This window comes from Galendromus occidentalis, unplaced genomic scaffold (genome assembly GCF_000255335.2).
Source record: "Galendromus occidentalis unplaced genomic scaffold, Mocc_1.1 scf7180000077516, whole genome shotgun sequence".
In the NCBI taxonomy this organism is placed as follows: Eukaryota; Metazoa; Arthropoda; class Arachnida; order Mesostigmata; family Phytoseiidae; genus Galendromus; species Galendromus occidentalis.
Genome location: NW_003805504.1, coordinates 483,267 through 505,069, shown reverse-complemented (window position 1 = coordinate 505,069; position 21,803 = coordinate 483,267). Strand labels below are relative to the sequence as shown.

General features: G+C 51.3%; 2 protein-coding genes across 2 annotated transcripts; both read right to left on the bottom strand.

Moving 5' to 3' along the window:
- Positions 1-2,130: 2,130 nt before the first annotated feature.
- On the bottom strand, positions 2,131-4,657 carry LOC100903765 (ras-related protein Rap-2a). The gene is made up of 4 exons (XM_003747354.1): positions 4,554-4,657; positions 4,101-4,207; positions 2,878-3,057; positions 2,131-2,543 (listed from the first exon to the last, which is right to left on the bottom strand). The coding sequence occupies exons 2-4, from the start codon at positions 4,204-4,206 to the stop codon at positions 2,131-2,133; spliced, it is 699 nt and encodes a 232-aa protein (XP_003747402.1). The 5' UTR covers position 4,207; positions 4,554-4,657.
- Positions 4,658-16,284: 11,627 nt separating this feature from the next.
- LOC100903627 (protein kinase C theta type-like) lies at positions 16,285-18,885 on the bottom strand. Its single transcript, XM_003747353.1, has 3 exons — positions 18,681-18,885; positions 17,143-17,736; positions 16,285-17,051 (listed from the first exon to the last, which is right to left on the bottom strand). The coding sequence occupies exons 1-3, from the start codon at positions 18,883-18,885 to the stop codon at positions 16,285-16,287; spliced, it is 1,566 nt and encodes a 521-aa protein (XP_003747401.1).
- Between the last annotated feature and the right edge of the window lie 2,918 nt (positions 18,886-21,803).

The following is a 21,803-nucleotide window of genomic DNA, read 5'->3' as shown; positions in this document are numbered from 1 at the left end:
GGTGAGTCGCAGCGTACAGCACGCATTGTTGGTAGGGTACCTCCTTCCTACCCTTCTGAACCTATCCAGGCCGTAAATCGATGCGGGTGTTTCGTAAGAAGCCTCAGTGACCGAGCTGAACTCGATCATCCTTTTTCTCTCACCGGAGCTCACGGTCAGAGGTAGATTCCTGTATAATATTCGATCATGAAGGAGATTCGCAGCTCATTGGAAGTGACTCGTTTGTGGGTTGGGGCGCGCGTGCGGCCTTCGTTTGGAGCGAACTTGGAGCCGGCTTCGCTCCTCGTTCACTCGATGACGCTTCGCCATCGCCCGCACCTTGTCGCGTTACTCGACTCGCAAGGCATTCCCTGGCATTCTCGGGTGTTACAAGTCCGCTCGGACAGGAAGTTTGTGTTAGCTAAGCCGTCGATTCGGCGGAGTCTATAGCAAGTTATACCTCGCCTCAGTCAGTTGTGTAACCCTATGCCTCCGGACTCGGGAAAATAGAGATTCTCTGCGGCAGTCTGGCTTCCGCATGTCTAAGGAGAGATAGCCTGCGATGATTTGTTTCCCAGATATTCATCCCGCACAACAGATACATCGAGCAGGTGTATGAACGGATGGAGCCCGTCGAAACCGTTCTTGCTTTTTGTGCTGGGTGGCATCCGAGATTTCGAGAATCTTCCGTTTGCTCTTTTGGAGGAGAGGAGTCACGTTTTGTGTGCTGTCCAATTTCAAGTCTCGACCACGCGGCGGTCGGGTACGCACTCGGGGCTCTGAACCTCCGATAGGCAGCGGGAAAAGGCCGGACGATGCTTCTGAGCGAGTGGATCCAGCAGCTCCCATTACAGGCACCTCCCACCTGGCGGCTCCCTCGCTCGGTACCTGAGGCTTCAGACCATTCTGACCATTTAAGCTTCCCTCGAATGTCGTCGGGAATGTTTCAGTAAGACCGAAAGACTTGCGAAAAAGAGGGAGAACCAATTCAGATGGATGAGCTAGTTTGATCCACGATTCGTTTCGATCTCACGGGAAAGCACTGGAATGTTCTTTCCCGAGTTTTTTTCCATGGATGCGAGATCACTAGAAAATCCTCGATGTTCCCCGAACTTGCGATCTCAATTTAGATCCACTCCGGACCCTCTCCTATCTCGCACAGAGCTTACTAGAAAAATCATGAGAAAACCTGTTTGTTGTTGGGCACCACATCTGATTTATTGGTCACATTCCTTCCCTCTCCATCAGAGCAGGAACAAGCCACATCGGTCTATGGACAGCGACAGATTCTCAGAGATCTCTCAGAGATCCCAGGAGAAGTCAGCCCTCTAATCAAAAGAACTCTGCTCGATTGGTGATGACATCACTCTCTTCGAGCAGGGCGAGTCGCAGAGTAGAACCTTGTAGAGTTGGCCGCATTCAAAAACATCACACTCATCACCCAACCGACGCGATCGTCGGCATAATCACACTCATATATCACATTCGATCACACCCTGTGGTTCGCATGGTAGACGCGCGAAAAATCCGCTTCTACTTGGGCATCCACCAGTCATGGATACACTTCCTGTGTATCTCCGACCTGCACACTCATTCGTGTCTTGCTTCAAGGTATATTTGTCGTACGCGTCGCATTTCGTACCTAGAAGTCTCGCTCGACGGCTGGCTGGCTACCTACATATGTATGTATTCGTGTCAGTGGCAGTGACTTTTCAATGTTGCGTGTTGCGTATCGTTACGGACTCCATTCTCAGGAACCGAGCAAGTCGATTCCTGTTCGCTATCGTACGTCATCTCTGGTACAATCCGAACGACGACTGAACTCCTCAACCATCTCTTCGCACTAGTACTACTTTACACGGTCCCGAAATATTCTACGCTCCAGTCGGCCGGGATAAAATATGTATAAAAGTAAGAAAAGTAATGTATAAAGAACGCTTCCAGCTGAGAAAGGCTCACAGAGTAGTCTTTCCATCGGGGATTTCTCCTCATAAATTTCGTCGTCGTTTTTCCTAGCCGCTCGCTTCGTTAAGCTTGCCTCGCTCGTCCTGAGCTCTCAGGACTCGTTATGTTTGACTTCCCGCCCGCCGAGATCTTGGTCTTTTCTCATCGCCTCTCTCTCTGCCTTCACAGGCTTGGTCTCTGGCGGTTTCAGGAGACATTGCAGGAGTTATGCCGTCTCCCCGAGACTTTGGGATCGGATGGATTCGCCACGAACGACGGGAGTGATGTCTTACGCAGTTTGGACTTCTTCGGTTTCTCGGGTAGTTCGTAGGGCAGGCCGCATAGTGCAAGTAATCGATTGAAGATTTCTAAAACGTTCCGATTTTCCTTGGCGCAGCAATCGACGAATCCCACCTCCCAGTCTATGACTGCGAGCGACTCGGCTAGTTCGCGACTTATGGCACAGCGTTCCGGAGCGTCATGTAGAAGATCGCCCTTGTTGCCGACGACGACGATTTTCGGATCCTTATTGTTGAGCTTCAGTATGAGATCTCGTAGTCGCGCCGCTTGTTCGAAGGATTCCTGATTGTTGTAGGAGAATACGAGCAGGAATGCGTCCGCTGCAAGGGACGAAAATTCTGAGCCCTAAAACCGGCAGAGTCCTTCCACCGCAGTCTTCCCCGCCAATCACCGTCGGCAGAGCTCGTCGAGAATCCATGCGGCGAACAGACCCAGGGAGAGGCCCCAGAGAGACGTCGGAGACCCACACCGCTGCCGTCGAGAGCAAACTATCGGGTCCGGGACCCAACTTCCAAGACGGAGTGATACATGATTCGGGGCTCATCCGATCGTGCAAGATCATTTAAGGAAATTCCTCGTTGTCATGCATGCAGTGCTCGATGCAGGTGAAGTGAAGGTCAAGCTTGTAAATAACAGGACTCCGCAAGATAATACCTTTCTGTATGTTGACCTTCAGCTGAGCCGGAAACTCCATGGCCCCCGACGTGTCGATAATGTCTAGCGTCACTGAAGTTCCATCGAATTCCAGCTCTCCTTGATGAAACTCTTCCACGGTCGGCACGTATTTTTCTGGCGGGTTCCCGTACAGGAATTGCTGTACTATGGTAGTTTTGCCTGTGGACGCGAGAGGTGTTTACGGCGACGTGGTTTCCAATTTCATTCAGTTGCGTCGCACTCCTATCCTCTCACGAGCTCGTTACTTGCGGGACTTGGAGGGAAATAAGGATCACGGCAAGCTAATATCCTCGGTCCCCCGTTGATTCGAGAAGCTTAGACGGGGAGAAAGTCTTGGAAACAATCTGAGGCGGTTTTTCATTTTATTCCCATGGAAGAGAGAAGCGATTCGACCCGGAAAGAATTCAGAGGATCGAGTGAGGCCAATTGAGGCCATGAGCTCTTGAACTCGCCAATGTAATCTCCATGGCTCGGACATGGCCCATCAGATTCTGGGGGAAGTGTCCCGAACAAACAGTTTGCCCGTAGACGAATATCGCATTTACAACAGAGCCTCGAGACGTTTCTTCCGGAATGAGTTTCCATTGTGAACTTGAGTGATGTCGTTGCCGCGAGATCGGATAGGATTTATACGTTAATGTATCCGATACCCTTCGCATCATCACCGAGCCCTCGTTCAGCTTAAGCACGGTGTTCCGATCGTGCGGAATCGTGACTCCAATTATTACTGGAATCCCTATCATGGAGCGAATATCCGCAAAGCTGCGGATCCGGCTTTTAGCTGATAAGAGGAGATCCATCCAAAACTGAGGGGCATGTATGTACAATGTGTCAGCATATCGCACACTCGGATTTCGGATCATGTTTGCAGTCACAAAGGTCGCGCACAATAAGGTCTAAACAGCCAGGCGATTGAGGATATTTTCCCGCACTGCGCAAGACGACGAAAAACGAAGGAATAGAATTCAATCCGATCCTCCAGAGCAGCCCCTCGGCAAGTAGCAGAGTTCTGAACGCCATGCACTACCCAATTTAATGCGAATACGCATAAGGCGTCATGCAGCACATGGGGTCAAGAGAGATTTCTCGAATCAACCGACGAGGAGAGACGCCTGGCGAAATCGTTCTGCGACGTTCCGCGCACTCGCACCCTCACGAAGATCTCGCAAATTTCTGTCCCACATCGGGATGATCAAACTTACCAACTTTCGAAGCTCCGAGAACGACAAGAGTGAATTTGTCGCGTGCCGATACTAGAGGTACCTCGTCGGTTACGGAACGTAGGGGCGAGTCGATTTTCTGAGGCATTCTGGAAGGTTGAGAAAATCGATAGTTATATCAAACAGCAAAAGTGGTAGAGTCCGCGAAACCCATGGCGTGTTTCGCGATAATTCACCGGATCCCATGAAGCAGGATCAGAGTGGGGAGCCGCGCAATGGCAACGATCGCGAAGACTCAGGAGAGCCTTGGCTCCTAACATTTCGGGTGGTCACTCAAGTCTCTTTCGTGCTCTCATTGGGCCGGCTTCCGATCGGAGCTCGGATCATGGAAACAGGGATCATCCTCTCTTGTGATCTCATCATGCATCGAAACGAAGCACTCCAGACCGAGTGCTCTGAACTCCATCTGAATGAAGGGAAGATTTGCAAGCTCACCTGGGGTGCTTCTGGGAGGTCTCGTGGAGGTTCAAGTTTACACTGTTCGGTTCGTAGTCGACTGATTGTAGTTTATTCTATCACACACTGAAGGCGAGTTTGATGAGAGTTTGTCTTGTATTGGATCCTTTATAGAAGACGACCGGGGCGCCGTCTGTAGCACGTTGTGGAGAGCGTATCGGGAAAGAACCCGGAGAAAAGGGAGGGTCTGGGACTGCCTACCACTGAAAGCGTGTTTCGACATACATTAAAACACTTCGACTCACTTAGGTTTCGTGGGTATATTTTGTTTCTCATGTCGGTATCCAGATAGCATGAATATCAGGTGGAGATTTCGCTTGATAGGCTCATCATTCATCATTGAAAGCGAACAGACCCCAATGACTTCAGAAGGGTCTGCCCCTCTCTCAGAGACGATACATCCCGAATTTTGTGGAGATTCTCGCCAAAATGCAACTCCTCGATGGGTTCTCCATTCATTCTCTACCGGAAGCAAACATTGAGCATAAGACGTCCGCTGCTCCGAATACTTTCGAATGTTTTGGGTTTCGGATTACCAGGAATCCCGGCCCTTCGCAGATAAGATGCCGGGGACCCGTGCTCCGAAGTCCCTCTTCGTACAATTCGCCTTCCGAAGCATGGGGAGCGGACATCGGAACGAACTCTATATCGGGAAGCGTAGATTCATTGCGACTTCAGACATAGAAGTGGAGCGCTTTCCTCCATGATTCCGCTCCGTTCTTGTAGGTAAGGGGCACACTTGCCGCGTCACTCGAATCGGAAACGGTCTTACAGGTAGCTAGGCCCGAATAAAAGTCAATCTCCTTCTCGAGAGCCATTTCTGTTGCATTGTATTTTTATGATATGTTTTGAGAAAAACAGTTCTCGTAACCCTGTGGAGCTTGACGGAGGATTCTAACTCAGCAACACCGGGGACGCAACGCTACTCGTGTAATCCATGTTGGCGTTTCCCCGGAAAAGTCTGGCGCATCGAATCGACGTAAGTACTCCAATAACCGCACTCGAATCGCTTCGGTAGCCCTCGCCTAGAGAAAATCTGCTCGAAGGAAAACAACACGGGAAGCCGTGACATTGCCGAGAATCGATGCACAAGTCGAGGATGGATATACATATACACGTAAATTCTTTCCCAGGACTCCCAGATGTGAATATTTCCCATTCTTTCCTCGCGATTGGAGGGAGAGAATTTTCCCTCCAGCATCGGGCTGCAATGGGTGAGCCCAACAGCAGTATTCGCCTTCACATCGATCCCTTTCGATAATAATTGGAGAGGTATAGGCATGGCTCTTCGAGGGATTCTCGACTCCCTACAGGATAAGGGTCCATGTGAGTTTCCTGGAGGTTCTCTGCGAGGGATTACAAGGAAGAAAATTCGCCTCGGGCATATTTTGAGCCCGAACCGCTGCAGCTTAGGGTGGAATCGTCCTACGGAGCTCAGATGTAACTCCTAATGAATTGAAATTCCAGCCCATCAAAGACCCGAAATCACTTTCAGGAGCAAACAACCCTAGACGGCGCCAAGTTTACTGAGTGAGTCCCAGGTCCCGCTGTCTACCCCCGAAGCGGGATCGGGGATCTCCGAAGTAAATATCAAGCTCGGATCTCGGTTAGTTTCATAAGTTGTCCTCTCAGCTCCGAGCGCTCCGATAACGTGCTCATCACGTGAACCTGATCCATCTGTTCGACTCCGTTTCATCCGTTCAGTAGATGGCAGCAGCCTTCATTAGAATGTCACTGATCGCGAACGTGATGGAGATATGTAAGCTTCGACGTGGTCAGGTGGAGGGATGAAAGCAGGGTCTCAACCTACGACGACTTACGGTACGACGACGTATCCACTAATGAGGGGCATAGGCCCCGCAAATCGCGTATTCTCGTCTTTTCGAGAATTCGGATAAGATCTGGTCTCCGATAAATAATGTGAGGGTTGTCCACGGAGAGCGAAGAGGCTATGGTGAAGGGGAATTTCTACCGCGAAAGTGGGTCACAACTTTATTGACAATGGCAAGACGTTCGCCATAAAAGAAAGCGAACCTTATTCAATGTCTGACGAATACTCCATTGGGTGCACAACCCGCTCAGCAGAGGCCGAGGGAGCATACTCTCAACTATTTAGGTCGTCAACGATTCCCGGAGAGAAATTCATACATCCTGACAGGAAATCTCTCCATAGAGGAGCCATCCTGGAAAACTGTAGTCTCGATGTGGAGCGATAATCATTACGGACAGTCTGCCCAAGTAATGTAACACTGAGTGTCGGAAATTCGCACTCATTCTTTCCGTCCCCATTATATTTGGTATGCTCGGACAGATATCGCGGAGGCTGGTTCCGAATCCCGCGTACTAATACCGAGATGGACGTGTCCGAGGTATTCCAATCGAGTGATGATGACCTCGCGGGAAACTTCCTCCCCCAGGAGCCGCTCAAACAGAATACGCGCTCCAGGAGCGTCGCTGGTTTCCCGCTTGCCCAGGCGCTCAATGAGGTCGTCGGACTATCCCCGTCGGGGAGGAGCCGGGTCACGCCATTATTAGTCAGGATGACTTCCAGAAATCGATGTTCATATCTAACCTCTCTCAACGTTGTTTTCCTGAAAATCGACTCTGTATCTAATCTTAGTCGTTCCCCCCACCGATGATCTATTGGAATGAATGATTTCAGCTCGCAGTTGATTACGCATTTCCACGTGACTATCCCACTCTGACCCCCTCGAAGCGGCCCACTGACCCGACTTCGTGCCGAGGCAATGAAGGAAACGGCATTGATGCAGAAATGCGCATAGCATGCACGGGGGTTTCTTCTAAAAGTCTCGGGGCCCTCTGGACTCTCGGACCCCGGGCTCCAGCCTTCAGGCTTCCCGTCGCGAAAACGCAAGGCGGGGTGAGCCTATGGACAAAATACTTTTCGACGCGTGCATTCACCGCCCGCCGACGTTCTCTTCCTGACGCTTTTGTGCCCAGGGTGCTCAAGAGATTGCCCGATAGAAAACTTCTACACAGAAAGCTGTTGCGGGTGTCACTATTATATTTATCTCGAGCGCTACTCGCCCCTCCAATAAAGGACCAGAGCGGGACATAGGATCCGATCCTGTCCCTCCGAGCGAATGAATCAGCTGCGGAGAGCCTCACTCAAGGAGACGAGAGACGGCCAAAATCAGTGCCGACGACCGATTCTCGCAGCAGGTAACTCTATCGGGGACAACAGTGGACATTCATCCGATCTGTGCTCCAGAAAAGGAAACGGCAAACTAGGTCACCGAGGGAGAAGCCTCTCAGAGCTTGTCAGTCAAGTGTGGGCGTTCCTTTCAGGGCGCCCCCCCCCCTGAACGAGGCGGGAGAAATCAGAGGACGGAATCATGTCAGGGAGAGGAGAAACTTATATGGGCGCAAACGATCCCCGCGAACATTCATGTCTCCGACCGATCGACATGCTGCCGGACACTTGGCGTTCCATTCTGACGCCCCCGGTCTCCGAAACTGATGAGACCAATGCCCAATGCCCCCCAGAGTATCGTTGCGTCTCACGCTCGACTGAACGGAAACCTTCATTCAGGAGCGTGCCCCGGTCGAGGTGGGGACCAGGAAGCGAAATTGCAGGTCAATCGGGTGGCGATGTTTTGAACTCGGGACAGATGTTGAGCTTGCGACAGTCGGAGACCTTTTCGAAAGTTTCTCGGCAGCTTATGAAACAGATGATCTGAAGCCGGGATGCGGGGGCGGGGAGCGGACGAACGCACGCAAGATGGAAGTCTGCTATTTTCGGGATGGACACAATGCGAGAGAATCAAAGAAGAACATGAATAGCTCAAGTGTTTCCGGGAGCAAAGTAGGTCATTCTATCGGGCCGTTCGGGTGAAGCGTAAACTGATTTGGGCTCGCTCGTCGACCGATAGTTCTGTTATCTTCGCGAAGGAGCAGCCAGACCTTGTGGAGTCCAATCGGATCGATGGACATCGGCTAGCGAATGCTTAAGCAAGTGAGCGGGCCGGCCAGCGGGCAATCAGGGAGAATTCATTCCCTCGTCCTCATTCGATTCGTTGCATCCTCTGAGGATGATGGCGTACGCTTCGATTGCGAGACAGAAACCTCCTGGGACTCTGAAAACTCAGAGCTGAGGTTTTCAGGACCTCCGTGATCGTCTTTCGCTTCGAGGTCTACCGGGACTCCCAGCGAGTCCGGAGACTCCCTGTGATCTCGAACGCTCGGAAGGTATTTCCAATCAAATGAAGGCGAAAGCGGCCACGGCGAATGCGCGCTACGGTTAGGATTCGGGGAAAATCAGGCTGAGCACTAGGGCTAATTTTAGGCTTGACAACAACACCGCTGTTCAGACTCGGTCTGACCAATTTAGATCTCGTCGACGAGCATTTTCTGGAATGCTTTTCTCACTGTCACGAAAACATTCTGTCCGAGGCCAAGGTGTTCTCTCTCCGAAGGCTGGATTGCTCTCCAGTCTCTCCGATTTCCTTCGGAATAGGCGAAAAACGTCGGCGATGTTCTGTCGGTGTCTCATGGGCGTAGAGAGCGAGCTGTGGTCAGGGAAATCGACCAAGAGAAATGGTCGCTTCGACGTTCGATCACACGAAACTGCGATTCTCGAGAGCTCCGAATGGCAAGGTTTCGGAGATCTGGCGCGGCCGAGTCCAGAATGCGCAGTCGATAGATTGCCGTCGAAATGAATGCCCGAGGCCAATGTAGACCTTCAGTCCACGAATCCAGATTTCCGCGATTCGCTTCCCTGGACGCGCAATGCCTTCGGTCGGTTCTGGACTTTTCCCCAGGAAGCAATTCTATCCGTCGCTCTTCCGACGGTCTCCATCAGCACAGACACTTCTTAGGCTCCCGAATGAGGACAGCTCCTCCAGATCCGTACCGCGGATTCCCATCCAGAAAGTAGAGCAGCCTCCACCGACGACGCAGACCCCTCGATTTGAATATTCGAATGAGGAGAAGGCTCGTTGAGTGCTCCCGATCGTCGGAAATTCATTCGGGCCTCAGTTTTCAATTCCGTTCCGACATCCCCGAGAGACTCCGACCCCGTACGGTGGAATCCCGACGCGAAATATTGAGCTAATCCTCAAAGACGGCAATGAGTCCCGATATTGACGGAGGGAGGATTTTGTTGCAGGAAAGCGATTCGCGGATCGCTGATATCGGCGGCAGGAGGGAGCGCGGGCCCATCCGAACTCCCGAGCGAGGTCGGGGACTCGAGCGCGAAGAGAGCGGAGCCAGCTGCCGTCCAACAATCTTGTGACCCACTTTCGAGCGTATCCACTGTCCATATTGGGAACAAGATGTAAACTTACACCGTCCGCGACGATGAATGCATAAACGATGAGGCCACGCATGCGATGAATCGAGTCGCTGCAAAAAGGATCAAGCTGTTTTCTTCTCGTGTCTGAGGAACAATTCGTCAGAGCGACGCTGTGAAGAGCTCTTCGAGCACTTCTGCGGAGGAGAGGAATCACAAATAGATCGCTCGATCCCGACAGGGTCCGGGGAGTCCTCCCGCAAATCGGTTTTCTATGACGCAGCACTTGCGGGAGTTCCAGACTCCGATTCCGTGAAGACAATACAAGATGAGGCTCAGTTCAGCAATGACCAGTAATCCCCCTCGGACGTTCTCGGAACGAAACTTCCGTTCCCCATCGACTGGAGGAAGTTGTCGCGTGACTTCCGAGTTTGTCTTACGAACGATGATTCGGGGCCCTAGAAGGGGATTTTTCCCCTTCTTCCCATCCATTGATACTCCCGTAAGGCATCCCAGGGTATACTTATGGGCCTCCCTCCGCCAGATTCCAAGTTTTCAGAGAGAATTTTCAGTTGAATAAGCTGCTCGGAGCATCCCCTGAAGCTTTCCATCGCCTCGCCCGATATCTGCTGTGAGGCCATAGCGAGAAAGAGCGTTCCGGAAAACAGCAGGAACGCCCCGAGTGCGAATATTGCTCCTGGAGACATTTTCATTTCGTAGAGACCCGATCTGTCGTATACGGCCCTTCCACGGCAATGCCTTTCTAGGTTGACAAAGTTCTTGCAAAGCGGTCGACACGATTCATCGATAGTTCAACGCTGAGGCAAGAGGCTGTCTTCCCCCATCCCTGAGGGGAGTCAGTCCGGGATCGCATCGTTCCGCCAAGGGTTTGGATCTTTTGCCGCAACTCGGCTCACAGACGCATTGAAGCGGTGTTTGACGAGACATTATTCATGTTTGCAAACTCCGCAATCGGGGCTGCTGCTACGTTGCCAACATCGTCGTCATAGGCGAGGTATCAGCCTTCGGAGCCGGGTGGTTTATGATTCGATATGGATTGGGAGCTCCGCGAACGCGCCCAGCCTCGTATGCATGAAGAGTGTTCACATCGGTGCTCGGCATGAAAGGTCTAGAGCAGGCGTTCGGCTCGCGTCAGCTCGGATCCTTCTGGTACGAATGACCTAATTGCCGCCATGGGCTACCGAACCCTGACGTTCGCGAGAGTCCTGTTGAACATCTGCGGATTGCCGGATTTCCCATTATTCGTCACATACCATCGATACCCGGATGCACAGAGAGCTGATTTCAATGCCGATGGCCCATGTCGAGCCTTTGTTCCGAGCGTATTGCTCCATCAGACTGGGAACTTACCCCAATCGACGGTAGACGTGCAGGCGAAGCCCTATCCGACTAGCGAGCGAGTAACAGTCAACGTCAGATGCTTGATGGCTTCGGGAGTTCTGATTCGGGAGCTTCCTCTATCGTCCTGTTCGTCGTCCGCGGGAGATCCTCGGCCGATCAATAATAATCTGCCAAGCAAGCAGAACTGACCCAGAAACGGAGCACTCACCACAGCCACCAAGTCCAGTTGATAGCTAGAACGCGGGGGGAAATCCCCGCAGTAAACCGCGACCGCACGCATAGAGGAACGTGGCGCGCGCCGATCCATACCAGCAGGAATGGCCGACGGGCCATATTGAGCATCGACGGCATTGGAAACAATTCCGTACGTCCGTGCGATCGAGAGCATAATACTTTTCCCGTCAACTCGGTGTCCCAGTGGCCGACCGCTCGGTCGCTTGTCCGGTCAGTGTGACGCCTTCTTCTCGCTCATACGGAGTTCGTTCCATCTTTCATCGCGGTGGAATTCGTCAATCGTTCATGCGCTCGTTTCTGGGTCATGGTGGACGGAACAAGATAAAAAAATGTGAAGCGAATTGAAAAGTGTTCCCACGCTCGGAAGAAGTCCCGAAACTTTCGCCTTATAATCGTGAGGGGGGGGGTTGAAGTGAAATATTTCATTGTTCACGGGAGACTAGACGGTCAAAGCGAGCCGGAAAAAGTTGAAAGCAAATGGCTGCTGTCTAGAGTCCTTCACCTAGTTAAGCCGCAAAACTGGTTCGCTGCGCGATGAGTTGGGCGGCTACTTTCTGCTCGACCTTTGGGATGGAGGAGTCGCTGCCGTCATCACTGGGGAGCTTGTCGTTTCGTAATTCCTGGTTTCGCGCGGTGGGGGTAAACAATGGAGTAAGCGTTCATTGTGATCTCCAGCGCTGCTCCCGCGATTGCACGAGCGGGACTACGCACAACTGGAACGAGTCATAGGAAGGATCAAAACAACGGAAAAACACTGGCTCGGGGAAACCGGAAGAGGTTGTTCCGAGCTGCGGAATTCTACGGGGGAAACAGAGGGTAATAGACGTGCTCCGAGTCCCGCGGGCGGTGATTTATGAACAGGTAATTCTTGTTTGTCCCGTGCATTTCCCTGTCGACCCTCGAAACTAATTCCCTCTAAACATGGTCTGGATTCCTACCGTCATCGATTCCATTATTCGTGATGCGAGCCCGGAAGCATGTTCCGATGTAAATACGATGTGGAGAAGAGATCAATTGAATATATAGGCGAAACTTTCTCCAGCGCCTGGAGAAGTATGCTGCCTAGATAATACTGGATAGCGGGAATATATTCGTATGAATTCCGAAGATGTTCCTGCGATTACTTCGCTAGCGTCTCCAGAGCGAGATGAGGATCGGTGATCTCTGATCCATCAGACTTTTTTTCAAGAAACCCCATGCGAAATTCTCCAGACTGTAGACTTATGACTCGTTATCTTCGACGCTGCTCTCACCCTTATCGGATCCGATCGAGAATCCAAGAGCAACCTGTCTCATCACATTGGAGTCTGTGAACTCTCGTCAGCGAAAGTCATATCGATGGATTGTGCCGCATCGAAGAAGGGCTTCGTCCTTGAGCCCCGATTGATACATCCGTCGGTCAGAGCGAGATTGTTATAAACTTAAACGAAATTCTTTTCTCTCTAGAAGTGCGGGAGGCTCTGATGGAAGCTCTCCGCTGTCAGCCAGCCATTAGCCCGGAAATCCAATCCATGTGTATTCGATTTCTCGATCTTACCGAGTTGTTCGGTACTTCCGTCTGTGATGACTTCGTTATCTGGAATTCGAAAGGAAGACCTTCGTCCTCGATTTTGGAGTCAAGCTTCTTTTATCCCCCTTCTCTGTTGAATCCCTGAAACGTCGAACCTCGCATCCCGGATTTTCGAAGACGTTGATACCGGCTCTCCGAGTCCCGCTCGTCGTGTACTTGCGTCATTTAATGATCGTTGAATGGGAAATTACGGGGGCGGGAAAACTTCCACCGAGATGTGATATTCCATTCGCATCGTGGTTGTGAGCTCCGTTGCCTTCTTCGAAACTCCAGCAGTTCCAGCAGTGATGAATGCTACATGCCGGGCTTCCTGCCGCAGCGTTTCACGGAGAGCACAATGCTTAGGGAGATGTTTCCAGTGTGAACAAGATTGCCAGCTCTAACCGTCAGCTGATTCAAAAGTTGTGGGCGCTGTCAACCGGGTCAGTTTCGGTGCCGCGCCACACGCGAATCGGAATCAAGCCGATCGAAGGATCAAGTCTCTAATCCTTCATCCGACCTCTTTGAGAGTTCTCTGGTGTAGCGCTATTCAAGTGCCGGAGTTCCCCCGACTTCGAGCTCCCCCTCTGGGGATGCTGGGAGACTGCCACGTCGTTGAAGAAGAAAGGGTAAATGAATGTAGGAGACTCCCTCCTCATGCCAGAGGATAGCGGGATGAAGGTGAAACGGTTGGTACATACAGGGTGGGACCGTATAAACTCCGCATTTGGTTACGCTCATGAAATCCGAAGCGGAAGGGCTAGCGAATAGCGAAGTTCTCTGTGCGGAGAAGCCGATGCGGGGACTTGACACTTCGAGAAATGACTCCTCCAAGCTACCCAACTACCCAGACAAGAATTAGCGGGATTTGAAAAAATTCACGATTTTCCAGGGGAAACAATATCAAAACTTTTTAACAATGACTATATCGACATGCTTAGAATCGAAGGTCGGTCATAGCTGGCTCGGACGTTGCCAAGTGTCGATGATCGAAGATTGAGGGTAAACATGCTTTCCTCGCTTTCCCATTAATTTTTGCTCGTTGACTTCGGAATACCGCAACGAAGGAAAGCCTGAGTTGGCAAAGACTAGTGGTCATTCCGCCGCGAACTCAACCCCGCTAGCCGTCTCGTTCCGGGCTCTATAGGCACAAGAGGGTGAGGAATTTAATTCGGCCTCTTTCCGTACATTCCGTGGAATTCTCCATATTGACTCGTAGGGCTCCTAAAACCTCCGAGTGATCCGATTCGCGTGTAGGTAAAAACAATCTCAACACGTGGGCCACTCGGTCAGACGAATGGGTCCCCGCGGGAAGGCGAGACCTTCAGATACGCGGCCGGGAAATATGTGTTACCCGTATATTCCTTCTTCGGGGGCTACCGCAATGTCCCGTGACGTAGTCAACAATTTACGAGTCTGCCTGTTCATTCGGGCATCGGGTCACTCTATCTGACCCACGGAGAAAACGAGACCACTAGGAGCAAGACTGTGCTACCGGTAATCCCATGGAACAAGCGGTGCCCAGGGCATATATCTATAAATATATATTTGCAGTATCTTGTTTCGTGGACAGAGCCCCGCTAGAGCACTTGCTTACAGCTTGCAATTCGGGTCAATGAGAAAGTTAAACACAGGCCTCGAACGGGGTTCCGGCTAGGGAAAACGAGAGCCCTGAATGTCGAGAGCTTGCATCACGTTTCTTTGTGTCCTTACAACCGGTTCCGGCAGCGGAAACGCGACGGTAAAACAGACATGTCCATTAATGAAAAATGGAGTCCCCACGCCACCGGCGGACATACTTCTCCGCAGCACCTGGATGTTCGGGCCACGACGATAAATGAGCACGCGAATTCATCCGGATCATCGAAGAACGGTTGCCCATCCAAGATTCCCCGGGAAACTTTCCCAGCTTCCGCGAGGACTCGAAAGGTATTTCTGCACTGGATTCTCCCGCTCGAGCTGGTCTTCTGTGTACCACCGGAGTTCCATTCATAATGAAACCGATTCGGGGAATCTGTGGGCCGTCGTTCCCCTCAGTTCGGCCGGATTCCTATCTAAAATTCAGACCTATCGATGGGTGCAACGACCGGAGCCGATAGACTTTCTTGGAAAGTGCGGGCGCACGAAATTTCATCAGAGATTCAGGTCTGTCTCCGCCTCATGAAACCTTTGTGGGGTTCATAGCCTGGGGAGCACATTGCATTGAAAAGAGGGATCCTCAAAAGACTCGCTCGCTTCCTGTCACAGCTGTCGAATAATCAAGGCGGTGATATTTTCCCCGAGGACAATCGTAAACCTCGATGTATACGGGACTCCGATGCAGGTCGAGTCGAAGCATTGTGCGCGAACGCAACTCGAGAAGAGAGTCGGAATCAAAGGTAGGAAGTGTATTTCCCGTCGCACATACAGGGCACACTCCCAAAGAAATCGGGATTGCGTCTTTTCTAATTTGTGTGAATAATATAGGAGTTCACGAAAGAATTTCGGGGTTCATCTCATACACCGGGGCGTCCTATACGTTAGAAAATACGGAACGATCTATCCGAAACAAAGGCGAGGGATCTCCGAGCAGACCATCCTCCAAATCCATCGGGAACCTCACGATCCGGGCGATTCATGATATTTTTAATCATGGGTAAGCTCCGATTGGCTCAATTCAAGCGACACTTCGCTCCCCTTTTTCGACATCCCGCCGGACTTCTGATTTCGGAGAGATCATTCGTGGTCTCTATGCGAATCGTGGAGTGAGCTGTACAATCCGATACAATCGACTGTCGGGGAGGACCTTCAAAAGGGGAGGGCAAATTCGGCAGGGCGACGGTTAGAAATATTTTCAATTCTCAGAGCAGCTGCGGGTGGCATAAATAAACCATCTGGGCCCGGAGAGTAAACACACCATAATCAGGTATGAATTCTTCGGCTTCACTTGTCTGATGTGATAGTAGGAACGATAGGTCTTGGCTACTGCGTACATCGCTCGTCGCGAGCTCGGCTCCGGGGGAAAAATAATTGCAAGAAATCTCGAGCGAGTTTGAGCATCTTTTTCAGATATGAGGGCAATAGACCGACCGAAATCGACCGCACTTACGTGGTCCACTCACCGGGAAGCTCTGGGCGTATTATCCTTCTCCAAATCTGGGACGCATAAGTGAGCAAGTTCCTTTGTTCAGTTTTCCTCACATTCGCACATTTGGACAGAGTCACGTACTCGCAGTTCTCTTCCACTCGTCCATCCGCCCTCCTGGAAATACCCACTCTTTTTAGACTTGGTCTTGCCCTATGGAGCCTCGAAGAAGAGCATACGGACAAAATTATTAAACATGGACCCGCAGACAGTGGCCGTACTTCGATCTCTCTTTTCTCAAGGTCGTGGATTTACCGACATTCGTCTCGAAATAAACACCGTCCGAGGGTAGATCGCCCCGGACATTCTTGAAGACATTGTGACCCGTGAGCTCGGTGTAGCTTCTAGAGCCCAGGCGCTTCGACTTGTTTTTGTGCAGCAGCCGAAGCGTGAAATCTTTCGCGGATTCTTCGGTTTCTTTCGGGAATTCAGGCTCCTCTCTGACAATCATCTCTTTCAACTTTTGCCGGTGTTTCGATCTGAATGGCAATCTCCCCGCTAGCAGTCGGAAACTCGTCACTCCGATCGCCCACCAATCAATCGATCTCCCGTAAGACTCTCGTAGAATTATCTCCGGCGGAAGGAACGTGATCGTTCCAGCGTAGTCTTGATCCGAAAACTCGTTCGCCGTTTTCTCGAAGTACGTATGCAAAGGTTTCGTTTCCACGAAGTGAGCCATACAGATCTTACAGGTGTCGAAATCGATGATTTTAATATGACCCCCAGGGAGAATGAGCGTGTTCAAGAGCTTTACGTCCCGGTGTATGAAACCGTGGGCGTGCAGATGAGCAATGGCTTTCACCATCTGCAGGAGGACCACGACGCTCTTGTCGGCTGAAAGCTCGCCCCTAGCCTCGATGAATCTTATGAGATCGATTCCTTGAACGCATTCCATCACGGTGACGTACGCCTCAGTTGTCAAGAAACTGGAATAATACTGAACCAGTTTCGCATGTTCTGCAACAGCAGATGTCCGAGTTGGATAGCATGCTCTCATCTGTGGCTCCTTCTGCCAGAGTATTTCTGTTTTATGCCATTACAGTTTTACCTGTCACGGATGCTAAAATCTTATCGAGCGAAGCGAAGGAAACTTTCTTTAATCTACTCAATGGTATGAGCTTGATGCACACCACGATGTTCTTCGGGACGAAGCGTGCTTCGAAAACGGCACCGAAACCGCCTTTCCCCAACGTACGGGTCGCTACGAAATCTTCCATACGCGGGATGAAGTCTACAGCGGGATACGCCACTCTGATGTTCAATGCACGGAGGGTCTGCTCGCAAAGCGACGCGCTCAGAAACCAATTTGTCAATTCATGGTTACTCTTGAGCTCAAATAAATTGCAGAGTTCGGCAACGGCGAGAATGAATGCGCGTAGACATTTCATTGCCATGGCGGCACCGGCTACCGATTGCTGCTTACGATACAAGTTGGAAGAAGCCGCGATGTTCAAGATGTGAATCTTCACATCCTCGACGGCCAGAGTGAGATGGTTCAGTTTTTCCAGAATATCGCTTATCAAACGGACTGATTGCTGTTTGGCAAACGTCTCCAACGGGACGTAATCAAGGCTTATCTGACTGTGGGATTTCAGGAGCTCTCCCAGAAGGATTTTCGTGATATTGAATGACTTGCGGTGTGCTGAAGCGACATCCGAACAGACGGGGCCTCGACCCCTACTCGAGCCCCGCATCACAACATCAACAACCACAGCACACCGAAGGAATATGGGAACCCCCCGGGCTTAAGGAACTTCGTTGCTTTCCCATAATGATCACCTTCTCGAGCTCTCAGCGTTCAGTCAGTCAGAGGAATTGATGCCAAGATTCGTTCATGCCGGTACGCGGTACGTTCTTCACAATAATCAAATTCATAGCAACTCATTTCTGTTCCGACCACTGAATACCATTGCGATTTTCAGACGGATTTTCTTCGAGATTAAGCATTATTTTTGCATCTGCGAACAGAACTGCTTGAAGGAGCGGGCTGGCTCCCAATTCTGAGCGTTCCTGATTGCTGGCGACGGAGCGTCGAAGACGCGATCATATCTCTCCTGCTGCTGCACCAACCGAGACCCACTGTCTCTGCTGCCATGTCTATCCTGGGACGGTACAGGTCATTCGGGCGAAAAGTCAAAAGGGCGCGAGCTCCGATTGGGCGAAATGCTATTTGGGCGCGGTGCCATTTGGGCGAAATGAAATTTGGCGCCGAATGGGTAAGACCTCTAATCTGAGGGGGCTGATCACGACGGGAAACAGGACCTGGTGATCGTGAGAATGAAAACACCTTATGAATGCGCTCCTTGGCGCAGCTTTCGAGGGTTCAGTCTTGAGTTATCGTTTTCTCGCTTTCTTTGCCATAGGCGACACATACCCACCACATTGTTGGCGCACGGCGGACTTATATTTATTATCGTAAACTTTAATTTACACATATTTTTACGAAGACGAGCAGAACTTGATGAACCACAACTTACGACTCCATGGAGAAGTTGTGCGCAATACCCCGCAGATCCTCCACGTGAGTACTGTTCGAAAAGTCCCGCACAGTGTCTAAAATCCTCCGGTCGGCCTCCACATACTTACTGCGTTTTTCAGCACTTGGAACACCTCCGAGGAATTGTTCCAACAGGAAGTCTCGATTTCTCTGTATCCTTCTCGAGCCGTCGATGAACTTCCATCGCGTCGGGTGACTGACTCCGAACTCGAGCTGCATGCGTCGATGAGCGCCTTCCGCGTAGTTGTTTGTACGCGCTTTGCCGTCGACCATTCGTTGGAAGACTGACCACATGTCTAGCGGGAACAGTGACTCCCGTCTCTCTGTCGCTCCTTCGGGGGGATTCCGTTCAATCTTCCGAGGTATAAGTCCTCGAAGTAATTGAGAACGGCGACGAGCTCCGGCGGCAGAAGTGCTGCGAGCTCGGAGATCGCGTTATTCATCTCGGCCGGTGTAACGGAGGCCGAGGCAGCGATTATGCTCGCGTTGAGCGCGAATTCGTCGTCATTACTATACCTGTTGAAAGAATTATCAGGGAAGAAGATTGAGATGGAGCTATTAAGGGATGAGGGTCGGAAATGGCGAGCCGGATCAGAGGAGTTCTCTCTCCAAGATCCGAATGGAAATCAAAATGAGCATATGAAATCGTTCAGCATATCCAGTCGATCCATCCATCCATCGATCACCTCAGTGAACGGGTCTTACCCACTCATAAGCCCTTCTTCCGCCAGCTTGATGTTCTTCACGAGCTGGAAGAAACATATCCATTGAACAAGAAACATATCCACATCCACTCTACAAGAAACATATCTACATCCATTCTCGTATCGGATGAGGAAACGCTGCGCACGGCGTTCATGACAGCCTCCCGAAGTCCATCACCACGGACAGAGGACTCAGAGCCGGCCACGCGTTCTTCAGGAGACTCAGCGCCCTCGTGTAGGTTTCAGCGGTCCTGTTCGGAAGCAGCGCATACGCGACCGGGGGGACACACTGTGATCGTTCGGCTAGCACCTTGACAATCTGGGGGGCGGTCAATGAAAGCTGAATGGATTGGCCAGAATGAGGCGATCCAATGAGATCTTCCAGAGCGGAACCCCCTTCCCTGAGTCGACACTTGCGAGCTAAGAGTACCTATGAATAAGTCGGTGGGGAAAGACTGAAGGTCCCATCGACGTATAGCTATAAGACTAAGCCTATCCACTCTCTCGTGGATGATTATGCGGTCGACATCTCCTTCGCCGCTGTCAGCTACGACGGAATTCTCGAATCGTCCGGGCTCGAATTCATGTTCGCGGTAGTGTTCTCGAATCACTATGGAGCTCCTGATTTCGAAATTCGCCGGAGCGTTCGAAACGGCGTTCCTGTGGCGGTTCATCATTCTCGCCATGACCGAGCTCACCGGGAGTCGTCCGAAGGTTGCTTTCGAAGCCGTGAGAAAACCGAGGACATCACCGACGATGGTGGTCCATTTGTTTCTTCACAGCGTCGCTCACAGCTCCACGGACTTTCGTGGTCTCGACTCCCGAAGGGTCGACCGGATCCGTGTGTGAGCCTTTCGTACCCTCGACCTCGCCCGACTCAATCGAGGTGTACGCTCTAGCGCGGCACGGACGGGAAGCGTTCTCATGCATACGTCGCCAACTCTGGATACTTATCACACGGTCTCTCTTACATCCAGCCTTCGTAGACAAGTTTCTCGCGACCTTTCTGAGTCTTAGCCATATTTATTCGATGATATTCCACGACGGATCACAAAACAAATTCGAGCGTCTAGGGACGAAGGTAGCGGCGTCTCAGAATCGTTCGAATTTTGATCACACATCACACGGCACTTTCAATCGTTTGAAACACTCCGACTCTAACTCACGGGAACGTCCACTCGTCACTGCGCACATCCTCGATGCCTCTCTCGAAGGCAATAGAGGTCTCGAGATTAGCGGTTGCGTCCAAACGGGATTCGCCCAAATGGCATTGCGCCCAAACGGCTTTGCGCCCAGATGGCACCGCGCCCAAATAGCATTGCGCCCAATTGGAGCTTGCGCTCTTTTGACTTATCGCCCGAACGACCGGGCCGATCTTGAGATAATGACATTGGGCGCAGCAATCGACGCAATGACTTGGCGCTTCGGATGAGGCAGTGAACGAGCAACAAGTCTGACGCAATCACACACTAAAGCTCTGTCGCTCCTCACAGAAAATCGATTGAGTACCGACTCCATCCGAGGCTGCGTGGCGGAAGCGAAGAATCGCGCCAGAAGCCCGATCATTCTGATGTTTTTCCTGTTTAGAACAAATTGTTTTATTTTTTTTTATCATTCAAGTTAGGAGAGCATCTGTATGCTGGAACAGTGATATATTCACTGTTCATGGCACTCAATGCATTTTAGAGGGACTCCGCGCGCTGTTCATGCATAGGAACTACGGGAGATTCGAAAACACTTGGGAGGGCCGACCTTAACACCTCAACATCTAAACTTGCGATTGTCTTCGGGGCATACCGAGCACTCCGAAGGTGATCCAAACCGCCCTGCGCTGAAATCCATTGACAATGTTCGTGCTCGGTGTAATCTGACCGAAGTTTCCATCATTGAGCGCACCGTCAGCTACCTTGTTCACACCGTCCATACATTGTCCCCTATGAATAAGCGAATCACGGTTCCTCAACACGCAAGAAGTCCTAGGAACGCTTTTGTCGGCTTCGAAATGCGTTGCGGCTCAAGGCGAAGCACCTTGAGCTATTCAATCGCGTGCTGACACTCTCTCGTTCTGATTGCACGTGGTTTCAGTGTCCCGGTTCAGATTAACATGCGTTATTCTCTGACCTTGCAGATCGCCAACTCGAGGAGGACTGTCTCCCGGAGCTGAGAGCAGCGATCAGGCACGCGACGGAGATGTTAGAAAGAAATGCGTGTTCCCGTGGCCTATTTCAGTGTCTCACCCCAACAAGCCCGAACGAATCGGGCGGTGGGGGCCCAGGAACGGATCTGATGCGATGAGAGCTAGGCAAAGAGAGCTCCTGAGGGAGACGAAGTTGGATTCCAGTAGCGGATCCAGATTTTTGGGGAGGGAAGGGGGGCACTCAATGCATTCTGGAGGGACTCCGCGCACTGCTCATTCATAGGAACTTCGGGAGATTCGGAAACTTATGGGAGGGCCGACAACAAGATCCGAAGAAAATCGTGAGACTTCGGGTTGGTGCACCGGATCGG